The sequence below is a fragment of the Melospiza melodia genome, chromosome 1, assembly GCF_035770615.1.
Source record: "Melospiza melodia melodia isolate bMelMel2 chromosome 1, bMelMel2.pri, whole genome shotgun sequence".
NCBI classification, from domain to species: domain Eukaryota; kingdom Metazoa; phylum Chordata; class Aves; order Passeriformes; family Passerellidae; genus Melospiza; species Melospiza melodia.
The window spans coordinates 165,390,707-165,416,722 of NC_086194.1; the positions used below are offsets into that span (position 1 = coordinate 165,390,707).

At 36.6% G+C, this 26,016-nt stretch overlaps 1 protein-coding gene across 6 annotated transcripts in view; it reads left to right on the forward strand.

Annotated features, from left to right (window-relative positions):
* The window catches only part of PHF20L1 (PHD finger protein 20 like 1), a 57,142-nt gene that overhangs the window by 5,823 nt on the left and 25,303 nt on the right, over nt 1-26,016 (forward strand). For 4 of the 6 annotated variants that reach the window (XM_063174361.1, XM_063174382.1, XM_063174392.1 and 1 more), the window contains exons 3-12: nt 2,531-2,702; nt 2,843-2,927; nt 3,699-3,787; nt 6,287-6,349; nt 9,958-10,165; nt 10,815-10,946; nt 15,666-15,748; nt 19,496-19,748; nt 21,754-21,939; nt 22,145-22,351. In XM_063174361.1, the coding sequence (XP_063030431.1) occupies nt 2,531-2,702; nt 2,843-2,927; nt 3,699-3,787; nt 6,287-6,349; nt 9,958-10,165; nt 10,815-10,946; nt 15,666-15,748; nt 19,496-19,748; nt 21,754-21,939; nt 22,145-22,351 (1,478 nt within the window). The remainder of the gene's footprint in view (nt 1-2,530; nt 2,703-2,842; nt 2,928-3,698; nt 3,788-6,286; nt 6,350-9,957; nt 10,166-10,814; nt 10,947-15,665; nt 15,749-19,495; nt 19,749-21,753; nt 21,940-22,144; nt 22,352-26,016) is intronic. The other 2 variants (XM_063174371.1, XM_063174410.1) reach the window with 1 other exon arrangement.

A 26,016-nucleotide genomic window follows, 5' to 3' on the forward strand; every position in this document is an offset into this window, starting at 1 on the left:
ACTTTGTGATGGAAGGAACTTCCACATACAAGTTCTGAAGTCTGAGAAATGTAATCATCTTAATATTAATATTTTTAATTCATGAAATTGATTCTTTTCAGTAAAAATACAAAATCACCAGGAAGATCTTTTTGTGCAGGGGATAATTTACAAGAGTAAGTTCTGCAGTACATATGTTCTGGTCTTTTCCACTGTGGGATCAGTATTGTGAAATATTACTGTTTGTGCATATTTGTGGCACAATGTGTGGCTAAGTTTAGTGGATATTGAAGATAATAGTTTGTTGCTAAATACAGAGTTGTGTTTGGCTTACCTAATAACCAGTTGCATATGGCTTGGGCAGTTCCATCTCTAAGGACATATCATGGGTTTTTAGAAAGATGGTGGTAGCAGAAATCATATTTAGCAAAGAGAAATTAACCTGTAAATACCTTGAGCTTCTTGTCTCATCTAAAGTGATCTCTAATGAGAATTAACATTTTGCACCTCTTCTTTTATTAACTGATGCTAACTTTTTATCTTTTGATTTCGTATATATATTAATGTCTTGATTCTTGGCTTGCTGAGTTTTCCTTATAATTATCTTAATTTAAAAATATTTGTCTCTAAAGTGTGCTCTGCATTTTACTTTCCCCTCTTATGTGGTTTGCTCTTTCCATGTCAGTGCTGGATTTTCCCATTTTGTCCCTCCTGTTGTTGTCTCACAGCGTGCTTGGAGTGTTGCCTTGGCTGCTGCTGACCAGAGGAAGCTCCTGGCCATAGCAGGGGAGCTGCTACAGGGATGTGCCATAGTGGGAGCAGAGTGTTTGCATTGGACATGTGTAGGAAAAGGAGAATTCTCTTTCAGCTGCTTGGCCCTGAATTTTGTGAAACAACCATAGTTTTGCATCACTGGTGGCTGGCATGCAATAAACCTAAAATTTTGAACTGTACTGGAAAGGGCAGCACCGTTCTTGGTGCTTGAATTTCTGATTGCTGCAAAATGAACTTTCTCTCCTTTGCTTTTCTGGTGGTTTTCCTCCTTTCCCTCTGGTAAATGTCTTCTGTGTCGTCCTTCTGCTTGGAACTCCTGTGGGTTACATTGTTTCTCACACACTTGCTGTTGTAACAGTAACTTAACTTTTTCCTCTGCTTTGCTCCCCTTCCTGCTTATTCTGGTGTTTTAGTGTCAAGTTCTAAGTCTGAAACTGGAACTCTCCAGAAGATGAAAAAAGCCTAGAAACTTTATAATTAAGTTTTTTATAATAAAATTTCTAACTGTAGCAGTATATGGACTTATAAAGAAAGTATAATCAGAGGCAGGGCTTAGGAAAAACCATTTCATGGCTGACTTATTTTCTTGAAGCCTTGTTCAGAGTTAAACCAGAATGTTGCTGCTGGGATACTGGTTTGACCCAAGAGTTTTACATTCTGTTTTAATGCAGTAGATCATCAGTTTCACCTTTCTTGTTAGATTGTTGTTATCAGTCTACTTTAGAGGGGGAAGAGAGGCTGATCTTGTTTCTTTGAAAGATTTGAAAAAGTGATTTGAAAAAGATTTTATTAGGGGAGTGGCAAATCAGAGGCTTCAGTTTTAGACTAAGACTTTGTGGGTTTTTTTGGAAGTTCAGCAAGAAAAAGATGGGGTCTTAAAGAATGGATATAAAAATATTTAGTGTTTCTGAAATCTATGGATGAGCGAAATGCAACAAGAGCTTGGAGTGTCTCTGAATTCTGGTGTGAGGGTGAAATGTGGCTGCAGTAGTAACCTAGAAAATCAGAGAGATTTTCTTAATCAGTGAGATATTTAAATGTTGGGAAGCTGTATACACCACTGCAGTTGAAGAAGTAGCACAGGAGAAAAGAAAGAGCAAATTGAGATTGACATCTTTTGTTTTAATGTGCAGTCCAGTTAGTAAGAAATAAGGAAATCCTGTACTTCTTGATAACTTATATTTTAGTCAGAACTTAGTGTTAGAGACTCCTTTAAGAGCACAATCAGTATTTTGGAGGGATTATATTCAAAATTGTTGATGTTGACAGGTTCCCTGTATATGTCAGTTGCCTTTCTAGCTAAAGAATTTGCAGTAGGATTGGAAATTGGTTGCTCAAGCTCTGCTGTTTTACTATTGGCTCACAGTAGTACTTGGTTTGAAAAACTGGTTGTTAAAGGCAGCTGTCCTTTTCCTGTGGTCTTTCTTTTCCATACACATTGTTAACCTTAGAGCAGCCCTAATATAAATGCTGATAAAAATCAGTGATGTAATTAACTTTCTTTATTTTTTAGGAGGTTCTGTGCACTTTTGAATCTGTTTCAATACTTCTTTGAAGGGCAGAAGGAGCTGAATTCTGTCCGATTCTAATTTTCAATGTTGTTTATAGATTCTTGAACTAAATGTTATCCAATCATTTCAGTTACTCAGCCTTTCTCAGACTTAGAGATTTTTCAGTACAGAGTGTTAATACAACTTTCTGGAAGATCCTGTAGGCACTATTGTATCTAAACCAAGACAGAAACCTTTGAGACTTAGCAGTTGTGTTTAACACTCAGGTATCCATCTCGAATTGAGAAGATAGATTATGAGGAGGGGAAGATGTTGGTGCATTTTGAGCGCTGGAGCCATCGCTACGATGAGTGGATTTACTGGGACAGCAACAGGCTGAGACCTCTGGAGAGACCAGCTTTGAGGAAAGAGGGGCTGAAGGATGATGAAGAATTTGTTGTAAGTGGTACATTTATTTTGTCTTAGACTTTTGTAAACTGCTCTACTTGTCACTGAATCTCTCTAGCACATAATACTTAATTTTTAGGAAAAAAAATCTAAATTATTTAAATATTAATTGCTAATTTTGTTTAAAATAGGATTTTAAACCTGGAGAAGAAGTCCTAGCTCGTTGGACAGACTGTCGATATTACCCTGCAAAGATTGAAGCAATTAATAAAGAGGGTATGTATTGCAATGCTCCATTGGTAAGGCCTGCTTGAAAATGCTGTGCTGTAGATTTAGTCTGCTTTAAAAAGTGATATAGCTATAAAGTTTTCATCTCTGCCCCAATATTAAGTGAAAATGTTTTTATATATCAAATTGAGTAAAATATTTGTCTTTTATCTGTATCAAATTTTAAAACCTCTTTTTTGTCTTCTCCTAGAAGACAAAATGCTTTTTAAAATGTTTTTACTGTTTCAATGATCAAAAGCTCCTGTGCACAGTCTGAGGACAATTTTGTGCTATTTTTGATTTGAGTTAATGTTTTATTTAAATTTTCATAATAGTCTTAGTTCTCTTTATGGAAGAAAAACAATGGAAATAGGAAAATAAGGGCACAGATTAAATACTTCACAGTGGTGATATTTCTAATGAACATACAAAATTGACATTTTTACTGCAATTTTGAGCAAATGAAGACTTGGATGTGAATTGAACTTTTTCCCTAGAGTGGCATCTTAAATATTACATGATTATTTCAATAAATTATGAGCAGAAGTGACTCAATAGCTTAAACATGCTTGAAATTGCCCAGCTGGACAAGGACTAACAGTATTAAAGCAGGGTTTCATTGAGCCATCATTTATGGTTTTTTTACCTCTCTTGATCCTGACTAGTTATAACACCTGGTTACTCTTGTCATACAAACTAACATGGAAAACATAAAGCTTTCATAGTTACAAAATGTGTTTGTTTTTAACTATTCATAGTGATTCCATCAATCATTTCTAGGAACATTCACAGTGCAATTCTATGATGGTGTCATTCGATGTCTTAAAAGGATGCATATCAAATCTATGCCAGAGGATGCAAAAGGGCAGGTAAGGATAAAGCAATTGCTTTGTTAGGTTTTGTGTAGTTGTTTGGGTTTTCATTGTTTTGTTTGTTTGTTTTTTTTATATCATGAGACAGTAGAAGTGTCAGTAGCACAACTAGATTGAAATTAGTCTTTGTCTAGGCCCTGCACTGCCTTGCTTCACTAGTTTATGGATGGTGCCTCAGAGTGTGCTGCTCAAGTGGCCTTGCCTCACTGAAATGTCTGGCTGCTGGACACTCCATTGCCAACTAATCTCTTCACAAAGCCTTGTCTTACAGAGTTTACAAAACCAGGGACATCCAGTGACTTTTCCCTCTGTTGTCTTTTCAGGAAAAAAGTTTTAGCTTGTTAGCAGTCTGTGCTGCTGATTTTTTTTTTAATTTTATTTATTCCCCACCCTCTGCCCATGTCTTTTCTTTGCCACTATGAGAGCTTTTTGCCCACATGTTCCTACAAACATGACTTTGGGGTTATTCCCTCTGTATCAGAACTTTGGGGCAAGCAGACAGTTAATTATTTCTTGTCTCTTATAATGTCCAGTTGCTGTTAAAGAAGAGATGCTGAATGGAAGCTGAGGAAGGCTATGAAGTAGAGGCATGATTTAGTCACTAGGCCTATCTTTATTTGTGAAAGGGAAACATCATTGAAAACTCTTACATGCTTTCAGTGCAAATGCCATTGCATTTATTTTGCATGGTAACTGTGTTTAATATTTAATGAGAAATTACTCCACTGAAACTATTTGAGACAAAATCCATGAAAGCTGGTCTTTGCTCTTAGTTTTCTTCAGAATACTCCTAACTTTGTAGACTTCAAATATTTCAGAATTACCATTGTAGCCATCCATATTGTGACCAGGGCATGTGGATAATTGGATTGGCTTGAAAGCATCTCCACATCCTGGCCTCCAGGGTAAAGGTAGCTGTATGGTAGGGTTGATCCACTATGCAAGGGACACTGGAACTTAGTGCAGACACCACTGCATTATTTAAAAGATGTTTCCTGAAGGAGATTAAGCTGAAATCTATAGTCACACTAACCCTGGCTTCTTGCTGCAGTCTTACAGTAACTCTGTAGAACCACTGTGTAGTATTTCAAGGAATACTGTCAGTATGGCAGTAACTTAGGAAGCTTGAGTGTTCCTTTTTCCTTACAAAAAGCAAAACTTGGGTAATGTGATTGTGACCAAAAAGAAATAAGCCTTTTGTGGCAGTGGAAAGAACTCCCTGATTCTGTCCTGTGCTTTTCCTAGGGAGCAATGTTGTGTCTAATCTTGAGTTACTACTCCTTAGGCCACAGGCAATCTCAGCTTTAAAAAAAAAAAAAAGTAAATCCATTACTTCACAGCCATTATGTTGTCCAGACTTTGTTTGGTGGCAGTCCAGCTCATCTGTTATTTCTAATTTTTCTCAGTAGTTGAGAGTTATGGTGCCACTTATGCATCTCGGGGGTTGAATGTAGGCTGCTTCAATGAAATCTTGAGAAGGAATTGGGGGCACAAATTTACACTTTGAGATGGATTTAGAATTTTAAGTTGTCTGGATACAAGAACACCTCCAACTCTGCTTTCTGTAATGCTTATTGATACTAGTTGTAGCATTTAATCCTGCAAAACAAGAAATAAGCATCAAAGTCTCTAGCTTTCAAAGGCAAGATATAATTTTTCTTGCAACTTCTTTTGCATATAATGCAATGGAAAAATGTTCATTTTTTAAAGTGTTTTTATGTTATTTCAGAATAAAAACATGATCTAAGATTTGGTTGAAAATCAATTATCTGAGGCTGAGCTTTGCTTAAGCCTCAAACTTCCATGGATGTTTTTGTTCTTTTGCATTATGTGTTTTGTAAGAAAATATTTACTAAAATTTATGTATAGGTTACAAAAATTGCAAGAGTGTAAACTGATTGGAAAAATTAAATTGAGTTGTCAGATGCAGCACTTCATGCCTCATTTAAACTTATAACTTGTATTTTCTGCTTATCCAAACTAAAATATACATTTCCAGAGATGAGTGTAAGCTTAAGGAAGTTCAAGTTCTAGTGCATCAGTAAGTCTAAGAAATTTTAAGATCTTCGTGGAAGGTGTGTGCTAAGCATGCAGAATTCAAATTACTTGAAGGAGATAGAGATTAGTTAATACTTTGATTTGGGCTTAGTGTGACTTGAAGGAAAAGACTGTAGATGCTGCAGCACTCAAATTATTTCTGAGTTGCAGCAGATGTGTGTTTTAATAAAATTCAGCAATGAAGGTGGAAAGGCAAAATTTTTAAAGAATGAAAAATATTTGTCTCAGTGACAATGAGCCTCAGCCTCAATGAGTCTCGAGGCTCAGCTGTGGTTCAGATAAGCACAAATTATTCAAAATCACACAGATCTGTCACTAACATAGTACAGAGAGGGGAAAAAGGGATATTGAGACTGCCCTTGTGAGAGCACATATGAAGTGTTTGGATAACTTACTTTTTCTGTTTCATGTTTTTTGTTTTATCTTCGATGTAATCAGGCGCGCGAGAGGGAGCAGATAGCGCCGGAGCTGAGATTAGTGACGGAAATCGAACCAAAAGAAGTGAGTTTTGAGGAGGGATTTGAAGGAGAGGGAGGGGACTTGGCACACAGGAAGAGGAAGCTGAGGAAAAAGCATGGATTTGCGAATGGGCCAGAGGAAAAAAGAAGATGTGACAGGAGACAATGTGAGCCGAGATGTAGGTGGGGCAGACTGTAGAATTGAAAGGTGAGGGTAAGGAATCCAGGCTTGATGTGGAATCAGCCAGTCTATAGATTCATGTTTTATGTATGTGAATGTATGAACGTGTGGGAGTTGGAAGTTATGGTGTGACAGAAGAGGAAAAAGCAGCTGAATTTTTAGTACTGTGGAGAAGCAAAAAGGTGGTGGTTGTAGGCAGGTGGAGGGAGAGCGATGGATGTGTGAATTCTGCTGCTGACGCAAGGGTTGGATTTTGGAAATTCTTCTGGTTTTGCCTTCCCACTCTTGCAGGATTATGGTTACACAAGGAATATTTTAAAATGCAAGTTTTTTAGCCAATTGATGTGTAAGGCTGTTAAGTAATTTCTGCTTATGTATTTCTTGATCGTGCAGTTTCCTGTGTTTTGATTTAGTGACTCTAATTAGCATAATGACAGTTTTCCTCAGTAGTCATAAAGTAATGCTTTGTTTTCTAACTGCTGTGGGTCATTACTATTCTCCTGTCAATTTTCTCAGCTTACTGGAAAGCTGAATTTTAGTAATAAAGAAAAAGAAGGAAATACACATTTTGGATGTATTTTATGTTATATTTTTTTAAAGTTACATATGTAAATGAGAAGCTCACTGAGGTGAGGTACTGAGGGAAGTGGGATATCAGGCTGGATGATGCAGAGTAGCTGGTTCAGTTACTTCCAATAGAGAGACAATGTCAGGAAATGAAAGAAAAGTAGGGAAAACTTCTCTTAGAAGGATTTTGCTTTTACTCTGTTAATTTCAAATGTGTTCATATTTGGGTCCTTGGCTTTGTATGATCTGGGAAATTGTCCTACTGTTAAAATTTCTAGCTAGTTTCTGCGATATCTATGATATTTTGTGTCCTGTTATTATGGTTGATAGAATAGATAACATACTATTAGCCTGAGGAAGATTTCAGAATTTATCATGCTTCAGGATCCCACTATTATTCTTCTATTGTTTTGTTAATTTCTTGGTAAAAATTCTGAAAAAGACACAAATGTATCATTTTGAAGGAGGAATTCCTGTGCTCTACAAAAGAAAAATAGTCACCTTACCATTTTAGGTGCTAAATAATTCTCACATGTCAGGAGCTGTGCTGCTGAGCACTCAGCAGTATTCAAGGTTAAAAAGCAGGCATTAACTGTGTCACTTTAGTGCCTGTATGTTTACTCCAGAGCCAAAACAAAAATGGACCCACAGAGTTTCTGAACAATTCGGAATCACAAAATTGCTTTAAGTTGGAAGGAGTCTCTTGTCATAATCTTGTCTGTCCCAACTACTTAAGGTTTTCTTCACTGAGTTTAAATTTACATGTTAATCTTGGAAAAAAGTATAACTGTCACCATAATGAATGTGTCTCTTCTCTGGTTTCTGAGTGTTCCACCTTTGTTTGCTTCATTGTTATGTGTCCTGCTACTCTAAGCTCCATGTTGTAAGAACGGTATCCAAACAGTGAAATGAAATAAAAAGAAAACCACAAAACTCCTTTCGTGTGGCACCAGCTGCACTTAGACCAGGATGCTTGGTTCAGTATTGTCTTTTGAAGCTTGGTATCTTCTCAAAGCTTGTGATTCCAGGGTGCTTAGCTTGACTGAAAATTAGGGTGCTCTTTAGAAGCTGTTTTCATGCGAGCTGCACTACTTCCCCTTCCCACTTTTATCATAAGATCTCATTTCCAGCCATGTTACTGATCTCTTCATCCCTTAGCCAGGGTACAGTGTAAGACTTCTACTCTCAGGTCTCCTAATTCCTCACCACCACAAATAGCTCAATCTTTTCTTTGTCCTGCTGGATGGGCAAGGCCCTGGATGGACTGGAGCTGGTAGGTGTGCTCATTTTGGCTGCCCAAAAGAGAGGTTTGTGTGCTTTGACTCGCTATGCAGCTGGCACTTAGACACGCTCCTTTGTGCTGGCATGTCACCAAGTGGCCTCAGTAGTTGCCTGTTGTGTGAGCATTACCAAAGTGCTTCCAAACTTTGCTGCTGGCTAAAAAAGTGTTGAGTGTCTGCATCTTGCACTGACAGTGTGGACATGGAACACTTTATCTTAGAGGAATCAAAATTGTTGCTGTTTCGAATTACTTAAGTTGGTGCAAAGAAGAAGCATAACCCATGTAAAGCAGTGATCTAAAAGTATTGAACTATGGAAAAGGAAAAGCATGATGCAAGGAGAATTAACTCTGTATTGGTGTTATGATTTCCTCATATATCAAAGAAGGCAAAGTAACCCTCAACAGAACAGAAACTTGAAAGGTTTATAATATGTAATGAGTGGTGAAAAGGTTGCATTGGAACAAGAACTGTAAAATCAAGCTACTTTAGGTATCTTGTATGATGACAGACCAACAAGGAGATATTCCAGAATAAAATAGTCTGTTTGCAGTTGGAAAAAAAGAAGTACTATTTGTAAAGCACTCATGGGTAACTAGACAAAATGCTTTTTTCATATTTTTTTGTGTGTGGTAGTACTTGTAATTCAGAGCACTCAGATGCTTTATTCTGACTGGTTGATCATTTCTGCTGCCTTCTGTATTGCACATAACTTCTCCAGGGAAGAATTTTGTACCTCGGTGTTATAGAAAGTTCAAAAAAATACTTCAGTCAAAAGGATCAAGTTACAATTTTGGCAGTCAGATTGAACCCTGACATTCAGGAGACATAAGGCTGGAGTCTCATTGCTCTAAACTAGTGGAAAGAGCTTGGCTCAGCCTAGGAAGTTCTCTCTATTGCCTTGTGGGGTGGCTTGACTTGGTCTAAATGTCAAAAAGTAGATTAGAGTGGGATGTATTGTTCACCCCTTGAATGTTTCTGTATGGTACAAATAAGCAATTATGCAAAATGACACATAATTACCTTAAATATAGATGGTGAAATTCAGTTATATTATAGAGTACTTTATTGAAGTTAGTGAGTGAAACCTGTAATATGTAATACAAAAAGAGTAAAAGAGTCTGTAGTTGCTCTGGAAACAAAGGTGTAATGAGCTAGGAGTTACCCCTGGTTTATCAGTTTAGTTCAGGAGGAATTCCATGCAGCTGGGCTCTGCTTTGAGGCAGTTGTAGCTTTGCATAATAGGTCAACAAGTATGGAATTGTGTGTTTCAGAGCCAGAAGGGTAAGAAAAATGTCAGTCTTCTGGGACTGGGAGCTCCTGGGTTTCTAAAGCAATGACATAAAAAGTAATTTAACAGGGAATGTGTACAGCCAGATTTCTAAATACAGTGGTTTTTTGGAAGATTTTTTTTCCTTTTTATCCGCATGACATACTGATAATGCTTCAAGTTTATTTGGAAATTTGGGAAGGTCAGTTTTACCACACTTTGAGTAGTAACCATAAAAATAAATTGAATTTCCTTTGAATATTTCTAAATAAAGTTCTCTGGGTTTACAAGTATTTTCTGTTTGAGTTTTAGGCACTTTGTAATACTTACTCACCATTTTTTCCTTTTTGGAGGATTGGATAGCTTTGGTCAAAGCTGCTGCTGCTGCAGCAGCCAAGAACAAAGCAGGAAGTAAACCTAGAACCAGTGCAAACAGCAATAAAGATAAAGAGGACAGAAAATGGCTAAAAGTCCCTTCAAAAAAGGAAGAAACCTCAACCTCTACAATCATGCAGGAAGTCCAAAAAAAGGAAGAGGAGCCTACATCTAGTGACACATTTGGTAAAAGCGCATTCTATAAACACAAAATTGGTTTTTCTGTAGTGTTGAACTCCTGTTGCTAATTTTGCAGTTAAGTAATAACCAATATTTTTAGGGGAAAATGTCACATTTGCTGTTATGGTAATCTTCTGATACATAATGGTAATTGGTTCAGAAACTATATTTATCAGATAAATGTAGTTCAGTCAGCATTTACTGCTTGTGCTAAACTTCTAACTAACTTCACCAAGAGTAGAACATAGCTTTTTATTAATGATTTCATTGTACAATTTGGTTGATGTTCCTGGATCTTCGCTTCCCTGTGAGATAATCCCTTATCTTGTTTTAAAAAAAAAACAAAACCGTCCAATATGCATGATACATCCATATTCAGGGTGTTTGAAACTGTATCTGAGTTGATAAGATTTATTCCTTTGAAGTATGTAGTGCTTATTTCTCATAACATTGAGAAAAAGTAGAAATTTTTCGATAATTGCCATTTATTGCTTAAATATGTAATTCTAGATCTTCAGAATGTATCATTTTCCTTTTTCATAAACATTTAAAGTTTCTTTGCTACCATATTCTATTAGCAGTTCTGAAATATTCAAGTATTTTGGGTGTTATGCATTTATGAAATGTGAGTTAATGAGATTTTTCTTGTGTTTAGAAGTAGGATTTCCTGTAGTGGATGTCCCAAAGATGGCCTTTGTGCAGGCAGAGAGCACGTTATCACACAAGAGGAAAAGTAATCTAGGCAACTCATTTCAGGCAAAGAGAGCTCGCCTAAACAAGATCACTGGTAAAAGACTTTTTTTGTTGTTGGCTTTGTTCCTTTTTCATGTAGTGAAATATTCATGCATGTAAAGAAGGTGCTGAAGGGGATTGCATAAAGCACATTCATGAGGCAGATGGTCACTGCAGTCACTACTTGTTTAGAATTTTAAAGGAATTCATAAATGGTAAAATCTACCTGGTTGATAAATTGGTCACAGACTGTACTTGTTTTTTTTAGGTTTTTAGTATAGTAACCATCCTGAATTGATGAATTTCTTGAGCATATTTTACCTCTAGCTATACAGTTTTCTTCATTATTGGGTGATTTGGGTTTATTCAACTTCTTAAGAATGTCATGAATTGCATACTACTGTAAATTAAAGCTAGGATTAGCTGTGGAGAAGCAGAAAATATTTTTTCCCCAAAGTGAAATTGTTGCTAAAAAGTTTTTCATTTAGAAATAAACATCCCTACAAATTGAAGCTATAAAGATCTGATATTTTTTTTTCAGTGTCTAAGCATTCATTCTCTATCTGTATTGCTCAAAGATATTAATGGAAAACAGGAATGTTACTACAGAATACATTCTCTAGAACAGGAAATCAAATACTTTGTCTTATCTTTAAAAGCTGAGAACTGCATTTATTCCAGAATTTAATAGAAATTTACTTACCTGTGAAAAAATTATTTCAATTTATGGTCCTCCAAATAAGAAAGTTGTGTTGCTGCCTTTGGTCCTGTCAGTCTTTAGGACAAAGTCTTATGTTTGTATCTGTGCTGGCAAAGTATCAGATGCATTTCAAAAGTTGGGTTGAAGAAAGTTGTGAAGTGTCTGCCTTTACAGAGGAGCCCTTGGACACACTCTAAGAAAGAAATTCCTTCCACTCATTATTCTAGTCAATAGTATTTCATGTAAAGACTGGTAAACTTTTCTGTGCTACAAATGAGAGGGGCTTTTTTGTTGGGTTTTTTTTTGGAACTGGCTAAAAATTCTTACTTGTTTCTGTAAAACAAAAATAACCTAATTTACTAAACTGCATAGTGAGAGTTTTTTCATACTTGTTTTGGCTTATCCAGCCTTTCATTGGTCTGCAGTGGAGGATGTTTAGTCAGTCTTCTTACGAGAGTGGTTCTGATTCAGTCTCTCAATCAGTAAAAATAAAATGCTATAAATCACAGAATGGTTTGGGTTGGAAGGGACCTTAAAGTTCACCTACTTCAAACCTTGCTGCCATAAGCAGGGACACCTTCCACTAGATCTGATTGTTCAAAGCCCCATCCAGCCTGGCCTTGAACACTTCCAAGGATTGGGCATCCACAGCTTCTCGGGCAATCTGTGCCTCACCACCCTCTTAGGAATGAATTTCCTCCTCCTGTCTAATCTAAATTTACTCTCTTCAGGTTTGAATCTATTCCCTTCCCATCACAACATGCCCCTCTAAATTAATGCCCTCCTTCAGCTCTCTTTAGACCCTCTTTAGGCACTGATCTGTAAGGTCTCCCTGGAGCCTTCTCCAAGCTGTACAATCCCAATTCCTCAGTCTTTTCTCACAGGAGAGGTGCTGCAGCCCTCTGACCACCTCTGGGTCCCTCCCCTGGACTCACCCCAGCAGGTCCATGTCCTTCCTGTGCAGGGACCCCCGAGCTGGACACAGCAGGGCAGGTGGGGCAGAATCACCTCTCTCATCCTGCTGCCCACATTGATTTTGATGCAGCCCAGAAGAGTGTTGGCGGCTCATGTCCAGCTTTTCATCCAAAAAAGGATGAAAAGGATCTGTTCCTTTTGTACAAAGGAAGCAGTATTTAGAAGAACCCATCTTCTCCCTCCAGGATTGTCATTCCTGGAAGGCTCCTTCTTTGGTTCCAGGTTTTGTTAATGGATGTCAAATTTATCAGCCCCATTTCTCTTTCCTTTCCCATGCTACATACATTTTCAGTTAAGTTTCAATTTAATTGCTGCTATGAGCAGTAGTAGTAGAAGATGTAGAGAATGGAGATGGATATTGATGGAGCCCTGTTAATTTCTTTCCAATAGCAGTTAGTAGCAATAGATACCAAAACCAGCTGAAAAACCTTTACCTTTAGAAATTATATTTGCCTGTGCTTGTGGTTAGATTACCTCAGGAGCATTATGAGAATCATACCAGTGACACAGGTTCATACAAACTCAACATGATTTTGAAACCATTGACTCTGTTACCATTTTAAAAACAGTGTGTCTGTCTCCACAAGACATACTTGGCTAGCAGAGGATGTGTTACCTTTCAGTGAAAATGTATTAATCCTTTAGCTGCAAGAAGAAATTTGTCTTGCCTTGTAGGTACTTCATGTATCTGTTCTCAAATTAACACATTTCTGCAGTTCATACCATAGTAAGTCATTTATACCAGTACATTTTGAAAATGTGGCTGCTAATCCTTGTCACGCTTATTTCCTATGCATTAAATGCTTGTATATACAATGTATATCAGTGTACACTTGAATTGTAACATTTTTGTCTCCAGCACCAGAAGCTTTTAGATTTGAGGGAAGACTGGGAATAATGCTGGTGTACCCATTGGAGTGGCTACAAAATAATAAAAGAATTGTAGCTGTTAGGAAAACATATACCAGGATTTTATGGCTGTATTGGGGAAATAGTGCAAAACACTATTGCAGGAGGCTGTGTGAAGGGAACTGTTCCCTGGATTTCAGCATTTGATGGAGAAGGGTCTTCTTGTCTGCCACAAGGCCCGCAGCTGCATCAGGTGTTCCCTGCTCACCATTCAACAAAACAAAGTTCCTTCCTTTGCCCTTTCTTTTGCTGCTAGCACTGGTAGCAGTTGCATTTCCCAGAGGTGAAGAACATCCCCTGCTAAGCACATATTAATGTCATCTTCCAATCAGTTTTTGCCCCTGTTGGAATGTTTGCTTCCATGTCTTCTGGCATGTTGGTACCTAAAACCAGATATAACTACAGTGAGTTTGCAGAACAAAACATTCCTGGTTCACTGTGCCACTCCCTGCTTTTGCTTTCTTAGGTGCTCTTACAGGGTGGTGAGCCTGTAGTCCTGGTTTGCAGTAGTTGTGAAGATGCTTTGTCCTACAAGCATGGTGCCTGGTCAGAAAAATACTTCATGGTGTAAAGAAAAAGGAAGTCATAAGGATTATATAGTGACAGATCTGACTCTTGATTGATTTACTAGCTTGAATTTCTGAGCAGAGATTATCTAGACAAAACTAAAAATCAGAGAATCTGAGAATCACAGAATGGTCTGGGTTGGAAGTGAACCTAAAGGTCATCTAATTCAACATTATCCCCTAGACCAGCTTTCCCTAAGCCCCATCCAGACTGGCCTTGAACTCCCCTAGGGATGGGGCACTCTTCTCTGGGCAGCCTGTGCCTTACAGGACCACAAGTGCTTCTCATAAACTGTAGCTTGTTTTACCTTTGTATTTAAAACTCAACTTAACTTTGAAAATGATTTTACACTTTTTTGATGTAAATGCATGATTGCAAAGACAAAGAGCACTGCAATTTTTGCAACTTGATTTAAATGTGAATTTAAGCCCATAAAACCTAAATCTTGTATGTAGTCTAATGTAGACTTGAAATCTTATCTGATAATTTATCATTTTTATCTAATAGGACTTAATTTCATTTTAATCTAATAGGACTGAGTTTCTGCTTTTCAGTCACCTAGACTAAAGCATAGCTTAATCTAACATAAATAGTAAATGAGATAAACCACTTGGTGTTTATTGTTGAATACTGAAATTTTTTTGTTTTATTTTAATGTCTGGAACAGTTCCTGAAAACCCAGGCTTCACTAATTTAAAATACCTTGGTTATTTTTGAACCTTAAATTAATTTTAGCCATATCTAATTTTTATGGAATGCAATAGCAATTCCCTCTGAATTTGTCAAGTTAATGTTGAGGATTAGAACTCGTCACTCCTAATATTGACATTCCTAGAGATTATAATAGAAATTTTTATTCACATTTGTTTTTTAGGTTTTATCAGTTCTGTATTTTCTTAAAGGTGTAGAACTTGTTCTGTCCCTGCGTTGTTAGGCAATGAAAGTTACTGTGTGAGGTACAACTGAAGCTATTGCCATATTTCACTGACAGAAAGCTTTCTTATATTTGTATTCCCCTTGTGTATCAAGATTTTTTGTAGTAGTGATATGTTACATAAGTTGGTGACTGAAGTTACATACTCTATCTAATATTTGCTCCCAATATGGTCATCTTATTGAGGTAATTTGGGAGCTCTTTGTTTGGAAATTAAATCCCTGGTTGTATTATGTCTGAGAAAGGTTTGTATGTGTTATAATTAAGAAGTGGTAATACAAATTCTCATGTGACTTTCTCAAAGACTGGAAAGGGGAGAGAGAAAAGTTTTATAAATAATTCTGATTTCAAAAATAACTTCTGTATCATTTGTTTGGTTTTAAAGCTCAGGTGCTTGGGCCTTGGAAAAATGGCGAAGCTTCATATTAGAATTGATAATTTGATTTTCTTCTTGTCAGTAAATATGCCAAAGAAATGCTTCCTATGTAAGCATGCCATTGTTGGGATGTCCTTTAACTTTTTATTTCTTCTAATTCAAAGTGATCAGCTTTGTGTGGAGCCATTTCAGAAAAGCTCATGTTGTAGATTTGTGCAGTTCATATTTCTTGTCTCAGTATTTTACTTCTTTCTCTAGGAATTCTTGTTGCAAGGTACTTCTAACTAAAAATATCTGCACCTTTTCTCCTAAGGTTTATTGGCATCCAAAGCTGTTGTTGCAGATGGTGCTGAAAAAAAGGAAGGCAACAAAGAAACAGCTCCAGTCCTGGAGCAGGTATGAAATGGTAGAGTTTGATTCTTTTGCAAAGTTCCCACTGGAGTGTGCCATGGAGATATAGTACCTACAACATAAAAATTTTCCCCTTCAGATATAACAGGGAACTGAAAATTTATCTTATGTTTACATTTCTGGCAGAGCCAGAAGTATGGAATTTAATTGTCTCTAAACACAGTGTTAACTTGAATTTCAATAATGAGCTTTTGTGTTAGAAAACTAACAGAAAACAAAATAAAGTCTCCGTGCAACAAATACGAGGAGACCAGTGTCCCAAGGTCCAGTTTTATAGCTGGAATGATGACTGGCTTAGAAACAGGCCCTTACACAAATTTGATTTGTGTTTGAAACAGGGTTTTTGACATCACTTAGAACTTCTTTTAAAAGAAGTTTCTTTTATATTGTAAGAATTTGGTGTTGTAGGCTTGTATGTGTTTTATGAACTGCTCAATGAGCCATACATTTTGCAAGAGTGTGTATTTTAATAAATACAAAAAAGAAACTTTTAAATAATGTTAAGGGTCTGATTTTTAAACCTGCTTATTGGCAGGATCTGAAGGCTGCCATTTTGTCTTTGGCTTATTGCACTGTGTTCAGGCATTGCTTGACTCCGAGTTGTGCATTATCTTGCATTTTAAAAGGGCTGAATGCCTGAGCATGGTAAAGCAAGCTAAGGATGAACAGTAGTCTTGATTCAGGACATCTTTGTTTTTCAATTATTTAAATCAGAGCCTTAATGTATCTTTAATACAGCTTTTTTGTATGCATTTTCATTCTTTAACAGCAGCATTTGAGCAAAGTAGCCTTGCTGCCTGCAATTCTTTGATGAGCACTTCTGTTCTTTAGCCCCGGCACACTCTATGAACAGTCCCTACCCCAAACCTGATTTGATATTTTGGTTGTACTGGTTCTTTAGAGCTGATATATTAATTGCATTGCTCTGGTTTTTCCATTGATGCTGCATTGGATGAGAGTCAATGGAACCTGATTTCTGTTTTTGATGCTGTCACTGTCAGGGCTGGTGGAGCCGCTGCGGTGCCGATGCATTGACCGATATTTTGCATAAAGGTTTACAGTGTACTGACATGACATTCCATTTCTCAAATTTTTGCATATTAAAGATGCTATGATTTTCTTGCTACTGTGTGTGATATTTTCAATGTGCAAAAAACTGTGAAATGGCTTACAGCATGTTGTTTTTGGGAGAATCATTACAATGTAAATCTTGCCATGCAGAATCCCATTGCGGTGAATGGGACTTTGTGGTTTACATAGACTGTGTATGCAACAGTATAAACTGCAGTGCATATTTACTATAACCTTTTTGTTATTTCTCAGACTTAGTAACTCGGCTGTTCCTGTTTTATTGATCAGCTATAAAAAACAAGATGTCTCTGTCATTGTTTACATGCTAATGGTCTGAAAAACCTCATTTTTTTGGAAATAATAGTTAAGCTCTTTTAAAGAGGCGTCTAAAATCCCAAATTGTCCTATTCTTTTGTGTATAACTAAAACCAGAAACCTCACAAACATTTAAATGATTGACTGTGGGGAGGATGGTTTTTGAGCTTAAAGCTTTTTTCCCTGAGTTCCTGTGCAAAGTGAAATTAAAATGGCCGAGTTATGACCCTCCCCAAAAGGTTTTCTGATAGTGAAGCTGACATTCCTTAGAGGCTTTGTCTGCTACTGCTATAAAATTGAATGGATAAAATATCTTGTAGGCTTTTTTAATAATGTAATGCAGAATATGGTAGAAATATTCAGGCCAATAGCCGAAAACTGACTCTGTTGATGCAAGTTTTTGTTTATATTTATACATTTTTAGTTTACAGTTGTCTTAAACCCAAAACCTCAGACAATTAGTTGCAGATACGATAGTTTATTTAATTGTATTAGGGTATGTCATGTTATATTTCCTTTTGACCAAGACCTGAGTAGATGGATAACATTAATTCATTAAGGTTTTTAATGTTAATTTGTCCTGTTAAGAGGTTAAGCACCTTATCAAAATCTTAATTTAATTTTTTTAATCTTGTTTAAATAACTTTGTAATTTGAAAGTAATGGATGCTGTAGTATGTCTTTCACATCTGTGAAGATGAACAATAAAATTGTTTATTTACAAGTTACGACTCTAATTAATTTCTGGTAATACCTCTCATAACCAGCATAGGTATACTGTACAATTCATGGAATATTTTATTTAAATGAATAAACTGCACTTAGTATGTGTGTAATGGAGTTATGCAAGGTAGAACTGATGTCTGCTGAATGGGATGTTTTGCACTGACTCTTTACAGGATACTCCCAGCGAGCCATTCATGTAGCATTCAGGGGCACCCTTTTACAGACATAGAATATGCACTTGTGGGGCTTTATTTTACTCTTTTTTTTGTTTTGTTTTCCTCCATTGGAACGTGGAAAGTTCTAGTGGAAAATAAAACTGCAATTTATAACAGATCTCAATAATACCCTCAAATCAGCATGTTTCTAGTTTGGATAAAGTAGTGCACACGTTCTACAAGTACCTCTCTGCTTTGTTAGTTATGGTTTTATTAGATGCTACTATGCTGTATGATGTAACTGGGATGAGAAGGGAGACAGGCCTAAGAAATTATATTCAGATTTTGCCTTATTAGGCAAGTTGTAACACATGCACAGTTGTGGTAATGTAGGAAGATCTTCCAGTGAAAAATTTAAAGTGCTAATGTCTGTCAATGCATGCTAATGGTCTAAAAATAGTACTGTTTGTGTTAAGAAGGATGAAAATTGAGAATTTGGAAAGATGTGTTATATGTTGACTTCTTTTCCTTCAAAAACTGTTTTAACTCTTCATCTGCCAGTTTTCCCCTGACAGTTAGCAATCTGTCCAACCCTGTGGTGCTAGAAGCTGTGATTTCTTCATGTTTGCACAAACATAGAATGTGGTGAAATCCAGACTCCCAGCACTGAACGGGTTGTGTGAGAGTGTGCTCAGCATTGGAAATTTCTCATTGTTTCAGACATTCCTTAAAGGAGCATTATCAACTTTTTCAGTTTCTCAAAAATACAAATTCCTTGTTAAATATAGTTTTCCTGAAAAAACTGTGTGGGTTTTTTTGTTTGCTTGTTTGGTTTTGTTTTTGTTTTTTTTTTTTTTTGCCTCTGGTTGGGGAAATGAGTGTGTAGGGAAAATCTTGGCAACTTTATTTAGAGCTGCAATCCTCCTGAGGAAGGATTGTTTGCTCACAGCAGTGCCAGAGTTCAAGGAGTGTCTGGACAACGCTCCCCAGTCGTGATTCAGCAGCAGGGCAGCCCTGTGAGGAGCAGGGAGGAGGACTTGAGGATCCTTCTGGGTCCCTTCCAGCCTGAGATGCTCTGTGGTGGTGCATCAGTGTGTGTGTTCTGGCTGGGAACAGATGCTCTCCAGGTTCTGCTTGGAGGCTGCACTTACAGGGGAGGTGAAAGAGAAAACTAAAAATACTTTCTTTCATTTTTAAATTGGGAATAGAGGAAAAATGTTTTATTTTCAGGTATTTCAAATAGTAAGACTTGAATATTCTGAATACTGAAAAAAATTGGTAGTGCTCCTTTAAAAAAAGCAAAATAGAATGTGATGCATTTTAAATAGTTTTCATTTGTACTTAAAATAATGTTGCTTTATTATGTGTTTGAGTACTAAAATTGTTTTTAAAAAGATCAAAATAGAATACAAGAACTACAACGAAGAAACTGAAATAAAAGTATCAATTTTTTATTATTTATTCAGGAGATTTCACCTAAACCACAAAGTCAGAAAAAAAATGAAGCTGATATTAGCAGTTCTGCCAACATTCAGAAACCTGCACTGTTATCCTCAACTTTGTCTTCAGGAAAGGCTCGCAGCAAGAAATGCAAACAAGAATCTGGAGATTCTTCCGGGTGTATAAAGCCCCCTAAATCACCACTTTCCCCAGAATTAATACAAGTCGAGGATTTGACGCTGGTCTCTCAGCTTCCTTCTGCTGTGATAAATAAAACTAGTGAGCACAGACATTTTAAAAAAAATTCCGTAACTACTTCTAAGAGATATACAGAAATTTTCTTTGGTTGTAAATGGCTATTGCTTTTAAAAATGAATCTGCTTTAAATAAAATGTCCAAGCGGGAGAATTAGGGGTAGCTCACTATTTAAAAGTCAAGTCACATAATAAGGCATTTGAAATATTCTATCAGAAATAATACATTTAAATACTATATTGATATTTACAGAGTCATGGCTTTTAAGGGTTGGCTTTTCCTCTAGCTTAAATCTCCACACTAGTGTTAACAGTGATACAGGAAAAATCAAACCTCCCTTCTGAAAAGGGCCTGATTCATTAAAAAGAAAAGACGTACACTTTGGTGTGGACCTTTCCTCCTCTGAGAACCTTCACCTTCAGCAGGCTGATGTTCTGTACCTCTTGGCTGTGGCATTCGTCACCTTATGTGATATTTCCTCCAAACATGATGTGAAAGAGAAGATGGGTTCAAGATCTGTGATGGAGAAATGTTAAAAATTGTGTTTCCTTGTCTCAGAAAAATTCCATGGGTGTTCAGCTTCTTAACCTGTGTAACTGATTTGCCAAGCACGAAAATGCTGTTTATCAGAAGAATAGGGAAAGCTTTATGCTGCATGCTTGAATATGCTATTTTTTGTGAATATTAAGGTATTTCTATGATTTTTTTTTGAGATTACATTAGATTTTTAGTCTTGCTTAGTGCCAGATTCTTTGCCTAAAGAATATTAAATGCTGAGACCAAAGGTTAACATATATGGAGGTTTCAGTAAGTTAAAAGCTACATTTTTTTTCACTTGAGTATAGAGATTGAGGATGGAAGACTCAGCCTGCATCATGTGTTCCCCTCAACCTTGATTTTGTATTTTCACTTATGAGATAAGTTTCTTTTTAATCTTTGCTCTTAGATAACTTTAAATGAGTGGCAGAGGGAGGAGTGCAAATTCAGCCTTCTTTATTCAGGACACATTGGTAAAAATTGTATTTTGTCCCCACAAAATGTTAACAATCATCTATATTGTAATACGCCTTCCATCCCCACCCCTAGAGCAATGGTAAGTAGCTTTCCTGAAGCATGCTTTTATTTTGGATTAAGTTGGATTTCTGTATAGCAATATTTTTTAAAAACAGCTAATTTCAAACTTGGTTACTTAGTAGCTTGAATCTTGTTAGTGTTGTCTTTAATCTTTGGCTTCCAACTTTTTTCTACCTCTAGTGGAAAGTTAGTTTTGCTGTGTCTTAATTTTTAAATCTGTATATCTGACTCTAAAAACTGCTTACAAAAAGGAGGGAGTGTAATAGTAACTCAAATGGTTTTCTAAGGCAAATTTTTGTGGAACTGGGTAATATTGAAGAGAGGTAGGGGAATGTGGGTTTTTTGTTTTTAATGAATCAGGCCTATATTAACCTATATCTCCTCCTCCCCCATTTGTTTGGGTTTTTTTAAGTATAAAGTTCTGGAGCCCTTTTACTGTGCCACACATCCGTAGTGTGTGTTACAGTTTTTCAGTTGGGGTATTGATATGAGGTTATCAGAAGGCAAGAGGTGGGATATAAAATTAAACACTGTTTTCAATCTTTTTTTTAAGTTGTATGTTAATACTATCCATGACTTTTTAGATCTTTAACTGTAATAATTTGTTATGTTTATTGTTAAATCCTATTGCCCCCCTTCCATTATAAGTAACTTGCTGCCTGGGTTTTATGGGGAGGGTTGCTTACTGTAAATGCACAAAACAACAACCTTTACAGTGGGGAAGTAGGTACCCTAGTAATTTATAATAAGCAAAACCCAGAATCATGTCTTGAGCATAAATCTTAATTTGCTCCTGGTAGTCACAGTTCTGTAATTACTTATACCAGTTTGGCTGTGATTACCAGCTTTGCAAATAAGAGCTATTAAAAGCACTCCCCATCTTTAGCTCTCAAATGCTGCAGTAAGATGATGGTGTATCTCTCTGCTTCATGAACATTGAAAGATCTCTTTTTAGGTCCATCACAGCCAGTGAATTCCCCTAGATCCTACAAACATAGCCAACGGAGAAGAAGATCACAGCGTTTAGCCACTTGCTCCTTGCCTGATGATTCTGTAGAAAAAGTTTCTTCTCCCTCTTCAGTTACTGATGGAAAAGTGTTCTCCATCAGTGGTCAAAACCAACAGTCATCAAAATTGGAGGGTAATGTATCTAATCTCGTAAAGAACTGCCCAAGAGAAATTGAATCAAAAAAGTTAGACCTTTCATGGTTTTCAACTAATGGGATGTTTTGAACTGCTGTAGCTAAAGCTGTTTGCTGTTCCTATGTTATGTAACGCTGCAAACCAGACTGTTAATTGTTGGACCCATGTGTCTTTTTTAATATGACATTTTTTCTTTTGTGTAGTACCTGATGTTGCTCATGTGTCACTTGAGAAGCGTGGACCATGTCTCCCTCTTGATTTAAGCCGTAGTTCGGAGGTTACAACACCATTATCTGCAGAATCCACTTTCCGTAATGAATATTCCAGTAAAGACAAGGAAGATATTCAGATGATTGCATATCTTCCTTCCAAAGCATTAACTGATGGAAGAGTAGCTACAACAGCGTCAGGTAAAGAGATTCGGTGTACAACCAGAGAGATTTATAGCTGTAGGGTTCAAATGTGTGTGTATTCAATCCCACAGAAAGAGGGGATGCTTTTTATTTTCTTTTCTGCACACTCAAAAACCTGCCTCTCTTCTGGACTCCACTCATCTGCATATTCTTTGTCTTCACTGGCTTAGAGCTGCTTTGGCACTTCTAACACGATTTAAGGAGAATGTGAGACTGTGGAATGTAGTGAGCAGCATCTCAAAAATATTCTTGCTATTGCTAAGAGTTGTAAAAATAATTAATGGAGTGAAGTCTTTACTAACATACTAATTTGTGGCTTCAGCTTTAAAGCAGTGGTGTTCTCAAAGACAGTCAGCATTCTTCTGCTTCGTGTCTCTTTGCCGTGGAAATTCTGTCCTTCACTTGCTACAAAATGTTACTTAGAAATATTTCTGAAAAATCCTTGAAAACTTTTATATAGACTTGGTCACCCTCAGCACAGAGCCCAGTGCTGCAGCTCTGGGCTTCCTCTCCCATTTAAGAGTTTACTGACTACTGTGGTTGACATGAAGCACTTGGATAGAGGTAACCAAGAGATTGGGGGAAGGATTTACACAGTGCTTTGCAGACCCTAAGAGTGGGATGTTTTCATCCACTGTATGCTAGGTGTTCATATAATTTTTTTATAAGACTTGTATGTGGTTATCGTACCATTTTTAATGCGCTTCCAAGAAAGAATTCTTTTAAAGCCTTTTTTTATTTTGTTTTGTTCAGAAAAGTAAGAAGAGGGGGAAAAAAATCAAATTATTATATTATGTTCGGAAAGTTTTTGATAAATGTGATTGGTAGTAAGGGAGGACAGCATGACCTTAAAGGATAGTTATGACAGTTAAACTATATCTTGGTTTATTAATCTATGAATCTCTTAAACTGATTTGTCAAAATAAGGCTTATGGGTATCTCTAGTGAGCCACCATTTAAGCTTTTTGAAATATTAAAATACTACTTAATTACTTGAATGAAACAATGTGACAGTCTTCATTTGCCCTTGATAGATGGCATAGCAGCAGACTTACAGATTCCTGGGAAAATTACTTCTATAAAAGTCCTTTTTATGTCATGTCTTGTGCCACTAAGAGAAGTGCTTTTGGGAGTTTTGTATTTGCCTACTCATTGAACAGGATCATAAAAGAAATCAACAGCTACCAACGGCCATCTGTTTCCTGTTTGGTAAAACTCATTTCAGTTACTAGAAATTTAACTTCTGGCTTTTCTGCTATATTTTCTAGCTCATTTTATGTCTAGTTCGTAATGCTGGGAGTTGTCTGTTCTGTCAAGGGCCTGGCTCGGGACAGAGTGATCTAGTTCTAAACCCAGCACTCAGGAGTGCACTTTGGACATGTTTGTTGAGCTGGGTCTGGTCTTGGCCACAGGTGAAGCAATAAAAGAAAGATTAAATTTCATTTAGAGCCACCTTTATTTAATGACTCAGAATTATGTGACATGTCCACACGATTTGTGTTAGGGAAGATTTCCAGGATAAAATTGTCTGTTGTTACTGCTTGAGGCCATAGTGTGAAGCTGGAAGTGCTTGCAACCTCTACCAGAGGATAGAGTTCATACTTTATATAAGCTTAGTGAGCCTTTTTTCTTATCTGGATGATTTTAAGATCTCTAATGAAACTGATTTGCCAGCTACATTTCTTGTCTTATGAGTTTTGCCTTCCAGGATCTTGTGTTTTGTTCCTAATTTTCATGTATTACAGTTTTCCATCATGCAATAAATGGAACTGTGTCTTGAGCTTTCATACTGACTTTTTATCCAAATGTTAGAAGTTTTCAGTAAGTTGCAGTACATAGCCCAAAAGCTTCTTGAATAGCAACTTTTTGGCCTGAGAGACTAAACTAAGCTGTTTGATATCTTTGATTCACAGATTTCATGACAGGTTTTGGAGCTATCTGCCTCTGTCAGTGGCATCACTAGGACTCTATAAGTAGAATTCATATGTTTGGGGCTCATCCCAGTCTTCTAACTCTGGTGGAACATGTTTATCCTCATAATCTTAGAAGAGAAAGAAAAATGTAAATTTAAAGTTCAGGTTTGAAACTTCTGGAATTAGTCTACACTACTGAATAAATTGGTTGTGTTCTCTGCTTTAGAAGGCATCATTTTGCCTTTGAAATAGCACAGGTTCTCAAGTCACATTCCTGAAGCACACGTAATTACACCAAATGCTTGCACGCTTCAGGAAAATAAGTAGGATCCACTCTGTTTATCAGTACTTTGTTCATTATCTGTTTAAACACTAGCAAGCAAATAGATACAGGAGAGGTGCCCAAAGCTTTCCTTTCTTATTCCTGTCAATTCTTGAAATAATTGAGAAATTTGCATTATGCAGGAACATCTACCTAAGTGCAGTTTAATATACTGCATTTTTTAAATGTATGCATTGTGACCCTATCCATTACAAATTGAGAACTCTGGTGTAAAATCCAAACTATTCTGTAATTGTGTTTTCTTGATCTGAAAGAACTATAATAAATCTGCATCTGTTTATGGTATTTCTGCTGCTAAGATTTTATTAACACAGTCTGGTCATATTTGGAGTTCTAGATTTTGACATCACTGCAGATTCTGTTAAGTGCACTTAAGTTAGACCTGCTGTCTTTGTAACCACTGAAGTAGATAACTGTGAATAGTTTGAGATATCTCACAATGGTGTTTAGCCTGGAACCGCCTGGTCCGATCCCTGACCCTTCTGTAGCAGAGCTGAGCTGGTTGAAGCCCTGAGATTTGTGATGTTGCACTCTGTGAATTCTGATGGAGGCTATCAGTTGAGTCAATTGAAAAAATGATTTGGTATTGTTAAAAATTATGCATTTTAGTGACTTTATTCAGAAGGTACTACATGTGTTTTCAGAGGAGAGAGACTAGGTGCACTGAAGTGCAGATGCATAAATGGCAACTCACAGTATTAGCACATAGATTTCAAAATCATTGCTCAAAATTAACACCTTAACATTTTGTAGAGACAAAACAAAAGTTCTATGATAATTCCTTCAATCCAAAGGCTCCATGGAAGTACTTTGCACTTTGGTGGACGCCTGCACACTACCATTAGTTATTGAACGTAGGTACTGCTTTACTAAACTATTGTGAAGTCCTGCTTGTGATCACCTGATACTGCACACACATGACTGAAAATCTTTGCTTTCATTTGCTAAATTAGTTATAATGCAGATAACTGGCATTTGATCACTTTAGCATTTCAGAGATTTTAAATCTACAGTCAATCAGAATACTTGCAAAGCACAGTAGTTTTGCCATTATGAATATATGAAGTTCAGGTCTTTCTGTAGTTGTGCTTCTCTTTAAATTTGTGATCTTTTCTCTTGGCTTCTGTAACCCTGCACCATTTATGTTACTTTAACTGTTAAATATTGAGCAAACATAATTTCAGCAAGCAATCTGGGTTTTGAAGTTTAAGTAAAAGGAAAATATTGTTACACTTTCTAATCTAACAGTACAATATTTGTAATGCTGATATAACAATATTATCACTAGCTGTTATTTTCTGTTCTAACACCAATAAATGATTTTGCTGCTAGGGTAACATTAGGTTAACTATATGGAGAAATTTCAATTTAAGACTAAAAGAAAAAAAAACATTGCATGCTTTTAT